At 39.5% G+C, this 6,000-nt stretch overlaps 1 protein-coding gene across 2 annotated transcripts in view; it reads left to right on the forward strand.

The window, feature by feature from the left end:
- The window catches only part of LOC142377548 (delayed-rectifier potassium channel regulatory subunit KCNS2), a 29,424-nt gene extending 25,340 nt beyond the window's left edge, over window positions 1–4,084 (forward strand). For both annotated transcript variants that reach the window (XM_075461779.1, XM_075461778.1), the window contains one exon: window positions 1,741–4,084. In XM_075461779.1, the coding sequence (XP_075317894.1) occupies window positions 1,741–2,190 (450 nt within the window). In that variant the 3' untranslated portion in view covers window positions 2,191–4,084. The remainder of the gene's footprint in view (window positions 1–1,740) is intronic.
- The last annotated feature ends 1,916 nt before the right edge of the window (window positions 4,085–6,000 follow it).

Consider the following 6,000-nt stretch of genomic DNA (forward strand, 5'->3'; position numbering starts at 1 on the left):
AAACGATGCATTTGGAAGTTTGTACATAGTCCAGGAGTTTATTATTATCAACACAAGCCTAATAGCTTCTCTGCTGCTAAAGCTGCGTCGACATCACTTCCTTGATCTGTGAGCTTCAAAGTAAGATGAGGGTTGATCTACTACTGTAGACAACAAAGCAAGGCTGCTCAATTTCTCCATTGATAAAATAAATTCACAACTCTACAACATGAAAATTCATGTAGAATATAGCATATACTTTGTTGTCTACAGTAGTAGATCAACCCTCATCTTAGATTGAAGCTCCCAGATCAAGGAAGTGACGTCGACGCAGCTTTAGCAGCAGAGAAGCTATTAGGCTTGTGTTTATAATAATAAACTTCTGAACTATGTACAAACTTCCAAATGCATCGTTTTGTGAGTACAGACCATATTTGTACTACTGTAGAAGTTTGGTGTCATGGCATGTGATTTTAGTGTGGTAATTTTGGAGATACTGCCAGGGTCCGTTAGCGCTTCTACTAAGCTATTCGGAATAACTCAATAACTCGGCTGATGTTCAGCCATATCAGAAAAACTTGGCTGGATGTCACGGTTCAAATGACCCTAGGGTGAATCTACTCCGAACCATCACTTTAAGTAGCTTAGACCGCAAGTTTACTTTTATTTTACTTTTTTTTCTTCTTCTTCCTCGTCGAATTTCTGTCGTCATCTGGTATAAGTGATACAATTGGCTATGAATTGCGCGCAAAGCAGCATGGAAAGAACCAGACGCCATTTGATAGACATTCGTAGCGCCCAATAAACGGCTCTAGGCATTCGTAAACCACGCCTCAAATACGAGAAAATGCACGCCTAGTTCCCAGACCACCATCTCATCGAGATTGTGGACGCGTCAGCCAGGTTAGTGCTGAGCAGCAATAACCTCTTTGACTATATACGTGTGAACTACTGCATATAAATGTACATAAAACTTGTAAAAATTGTTCTGTTGGATATGTGTGTATATACATACACTACATATATATATATATATCTATATATATATACATACAGTCTAGGTAAATAAGACAAATACACACACTGAAAAATTAGAAATGGCATCTATCTATCTATCTATCTATCTATCTATCTATCTGTCTGTCGTGAAAGTTAAACGCAACGAAGTTTGTCTGAGCCAATCTCAATTTTTTTTTAAATTTAAAATTTTTTTTTTTCATTAAAGATTTTTAACAAAATGTACAGAAACATGTGGCATGTATACACAAAGATAAATCGGGTTGTACATGTTCAAGGCACACATAAGGTTATAAGATGAAAGAAAAAACGAGCCAATCACAACTGTCCGATGTACAGCCAGTAGCAATGTACTCCCATTCAAGCGTACAGCCATATTGTGTGACGTGTTCAGCAGACGACTGATCCCGAGCCGATATGGAAGCCGAGCAAGTTGGTTGTCTGAGCCCCACCAGGGGGAAACTTAACTTTTCCCAGTCACTGACAGGAGTCAGAACAGTTAGGTTTGCTTGGATATGTGGTTAGCGTAACACATTAGAACTATGTTCCAGTTTCATTATCCCGTCACATAACTGCGGCCCTAAGCAAAACATTGTGCAGCATAAAATGTTCCCATCTCACAGTTTTAGAGTCTTACATGTGATACTACTATCTTTTTAAGCTGTGGACAAATGTAGCTACTACATGTTCTGGATCAAAATTGTAATTGTATCAACTGAAAGTGTGCATCTGGGCCTGTTTCAGGATGTGGGTCTGGACACCATCCCAGCCTGCTGGTGGTGGGGGACAGTGAGCATGACCACTGTAGGTTATGGGGACGTGGTGCCCGTCACAGTGGCCGGGAAGCTGGCGGCCAGCGGCTGCATCCTCGGTGGTACCCTTGTGGTGGCGCTGCCCATCACCATCATCTTCAACAAGTTCTCCCACTTCTACCGCCGACAGAAGGCTCTGGAGGCGTCGGTGAGGAACAACAACCGCAAGAAGATGAGGATGAGCTGTGAGAATGAGCCTGAGGAGGACGAGGAGAATGAAGAATCAGACAGGGACAGTCATTGTCTGGACGATGATGACATTGATGAAATTGAGGAGGACGATATAGATTATGAAGATGAAGGAGGAGTAATTAACTATAGTTATGTGGAACATCCCTCCTATATGTCAATAACGAGAAAGAAGGAGCTGTATCAGCTGTGAAGATGAGCTGGTCTGCATTGACATTGATAATTCATCATGTCTTCATGTCAGCTACTAAAATCCACATGTAAGAAAATGCCATGGAATCATATTCATATTTGGTCATGATTGAAACCAAAATCAAGCAAAATACAGCATGAACTCAAGACTTTATGCGGGACCTCCTTTGAAAACTGGACAACTCTCATCTTAACTGACTGGAGTGTGTGCACTTCAGAAACATCTAAGATGTGCCCAGGTTGTCAAAGACTGACATCTGATATATGATTTAGAAAAAAGGCTAAAAACTTTAGGGCTTCCATGAAAAACTAACACTATGTGTTGTAGTTGACTGTCATTTGCTTCCATGTGGGCTGTTTCAGGATGGAAGAGGTTTGATCTAATTTTGGATTGATAACTTTGGCGGTTAAAGAATGAATGTGCAAAAAGAAAGAAAAAAGAAATAGTCCAGGTCAAATTTAACATAAAGGCCTACAGAAGAATTCAGTTGAACTGATATAAAATAGCATGCACACCCATGAAATAAATAACTAATGTAATGTAAAAGTGTGAGTACTGCATTTGTGAAGGAAAACAAAGAAGAAGAACATCTGTATGCAGGATGTAAGACTATAGTCAGCAGTTATTAGATTAGATTAGCTTGTTGTAAAGACTATAAAGGTAAAACGCTGACCAGGACCTGCTCAAACATAACAAAAGCTTTCTACCTGTGGCTCTAAAGCTCAGGATTAACATCGTCTTGGTTATTTTGGAGAAATACTGAATCCTAAACATGATAATTAGATGTTAGAGCAGATATGACATTAAAAAAAAGACAAATGAACACAGAGAGAACAGAGAAGTCATGCTGCATCAGCAAAGCCAAACACTATCTTACCACTTATGTGCCAAAGCACCTCTCAGCTGTGACTTTTAAACTTTTCCTCAAAACCTCCTTCAGAAATTGTTTGTTACTTTCAGTTTGTGAGGTTTAATCAAATTTCATTGGTGGTGTTGTAGTGGTGCATCAGTTAATTAACAGAGTTCCTGGCAAAGCACCATGCTGGCAATATTGCTAAAGATCAGGAGCTCATTCTGCAAAGTGTCTGCTCATTGCTCACCATGTCTGATCTGATCGCCTAATTAAAGGTGAACTGTATTGCTGTTCATCAGTCAGTCTCAATAAAGCCCTTTCATTACCTGAGGGACATTTAAACTGAAGTCAAAAGAAAAAAATGTCTGTAAAGAAATCTTAAACCCATTAATGTATACAGTATTTGAGCTGAGATTTTTATTTAAGATTGGCCTTTGAAAAAGAGAAATTGGGAAAGGAGCTGAATCCGCGAGGTTTTACTTTGTAATGTTTCAGTGACGTATGCTGCAGTTTTTATTCAACCCTTTCAGTTTGGTCTGACAGATGCATCGGTGGCATTGTGCCACCGAGTTAATTTACAAGATGAGTTTGTGAAACATCCAACTGCTCTGTTTACTGGAAAATGCATCAACCCTGTCAAACTGTCATTGATCATTATCAGTGATAGCTGCTGTGCTGACGGTCGCTTTGATGATCAACAGACTAAGTATTCTGAACATGGGCCTCACTTCTTTGATTTTGTATATTTATCTTAAAAACCTGTCTACAACCTTTTTCTGATGCATGTCTGCCAGAAGCTGTTCAAGGTAGATTTGTTTGATGTGCACCTCCTTTAAGTCCAGTCTACCTCCACTTTGTCAGGATTCTCACATGGCTAAGATTGCTTGAGGGTGTAAGTAATGATCATATTCTAACCATAAGCAAGTCGTTTTGGTGCTTAAACCTGGCTAAACAGTAAGTGAGAGTAAAGTAGAAATGCAATGGTCGCAGTGTCATATAGGAGCTTCATGGCCTACACAGTGTAACTGAAATTATGTGAAAAGAGAAATTGTCTCACACAAGAGTTGAACTCTGGTCTCCAAAAATAAAGTACCTTAACTTATTAAATGATCATACCTCCCTACTTCATCCATATTTAGAGGTTTGCTTAATGTTGAAGAAGCAATGTTTGCTCCTGACATCTAATATTGTTGCATCAAACTGAAGTCGTTATCTTTGGACCTGAGCGTTTCAGGGAGAAATTGTCTAGCTATATAGTTACTCTAGATGGTATTTCCTTGGCTTCTAGTTCTACAGTGAGGAACCTTGGAGTTATTTTTGACCAGAACTTATCATTTGACTTGCATATAAAACAGGTTTCTAGGACTGCCTTCTTTCACCTTCGTAATATTGTTAAAATCAGGAACATCTTGTCTCAGAGTGATGCAGAAAAACTAATTCATGCATTTGTTACTTCAAGATTGGACTACTGTAATTCTTTATTATTGGGCTGTCCCACATATTCTCTGAAAAGCCTTCAGTTGATCCAAAATGCTGCAGCCAGAGTTCTGATGAGAACTAACAGGAGAGATCATATTTCTCCAGTTTTAGCTTCTCTTCATTGGCTCCCTGTTAAATTCAGAATAGAATTTAAGATTCTTCTCCTTACATATAAAGCTCTTAATGACCGAGCTCCATCATATCTTAAAGATCTCATTGTAAGATATTTTCCTAACAGAGCACTTCGTTCCCAAACTGCAGGTTTACTTGAGGTTCCCAGAGTTTCTAAAAGTAGAATGGGAGGCAGAGCCTTCAGTTATCAGGCCCCTCTATTGTGGAATAAGCTGCCAGTAAATGTCCGGGAAGCAGACACCCTTTCCACTTTTAAGACCAGGCTTAAAACTTTCCTTTTTGATAAAGCTTATAGTTAGGGATGGCTCAGGTGATCCTGAAACATCCCATAGTTAAGCTGCTATAGGCCTAGACTGCTGGGGGGCCTCATCTGACACACCTTTCCTCACTTTACTCTCTTTATGTATATGTGATATTATTGTGGTCATTAACTCGTGTTTCCCTGTTCCAACAGATATCCTTTGAATGGTGTTACAGTGCCGCCGCCGCCGCGGCCCCCTCCCCCCCTTTCTGTCTTCTCAAACCCCAGCTGGTCGAGGCGGATGGCCACCCTTCCTGAGTCTGGTTCTGCCAGAGGTTTCTTCCTGTTAAAAGGGAGTCGTTTCTCTCCACAGTCGCCTCAGGCACGCTCAGGCCGGGAGATTGGACCGAAAAACAAAAAGTTTTCAGTGCAATCTGTTGGTTTTCTTAGCTAGGAAATTGTTTTTGAATTGGCTCTATATGAACGAATTGGATTATTTTATGAATTATGATTATTATTAATTAATTGAATTCCAATTGGCTTGAATTGGACTTACTATCTAAGTGCCTTGAGATGACATTTGTTGTATTTGGCGCTATATAAATAAAAATGAATTGAATTGAATTGAATTGAATATGGTGTGTCAGGACACAAAGGACAAGGACAACGTGTGTACAACCAGCTTCGACATAAAGGCAGTATTTTATTCCCAAGAAATGAGAATGAGTTGCTTTTTCGGCATCATTGTAGGAGTTTAAATGATGATGATATACCCTTTTTACTAAGTCTAGAAGTATCTCAATAAGTAGAGGGAAATTAAGTGATAGAAACTTTGTACCAGATGAAGAAAACATTCCAATAATTTGGGTAAAAGCAGTAAAGAGTTTAGGCAGGTGGTACCAGGCAGACGGGCAGTGCAGTTTCGGAAAGATGTTGCTGAGGGACTGGATAGAATAGATAAATCAGAGCTTCCAGGAAAGTTGAAACTGTGGTGTCTACAGTTTGGATTGTTTCCTAGGTTCATGTGGCCACTGTCTGTGTATGAGATTCCATTATCTGTTGCAGAAAAAATGGAAAGATTAGTTAGTTTTTATATTAGGAAGTG

Source organism: Odontesthes bonariensis, chromosome 3, assembly GCF_027942865.1.
Source record: "Odontesthes bonariensis isolate fOdoBon6 chromosome 3, fOdoBon6.hap1, whole genome shotgun sequence".
Taxonomy (NCBI): Eukaryota; Metazoa; Chordata; class Actinopteri; order Atheriniformes; family Atherinopsidae; genus Odontesthes; species Odontesthes bonariensis.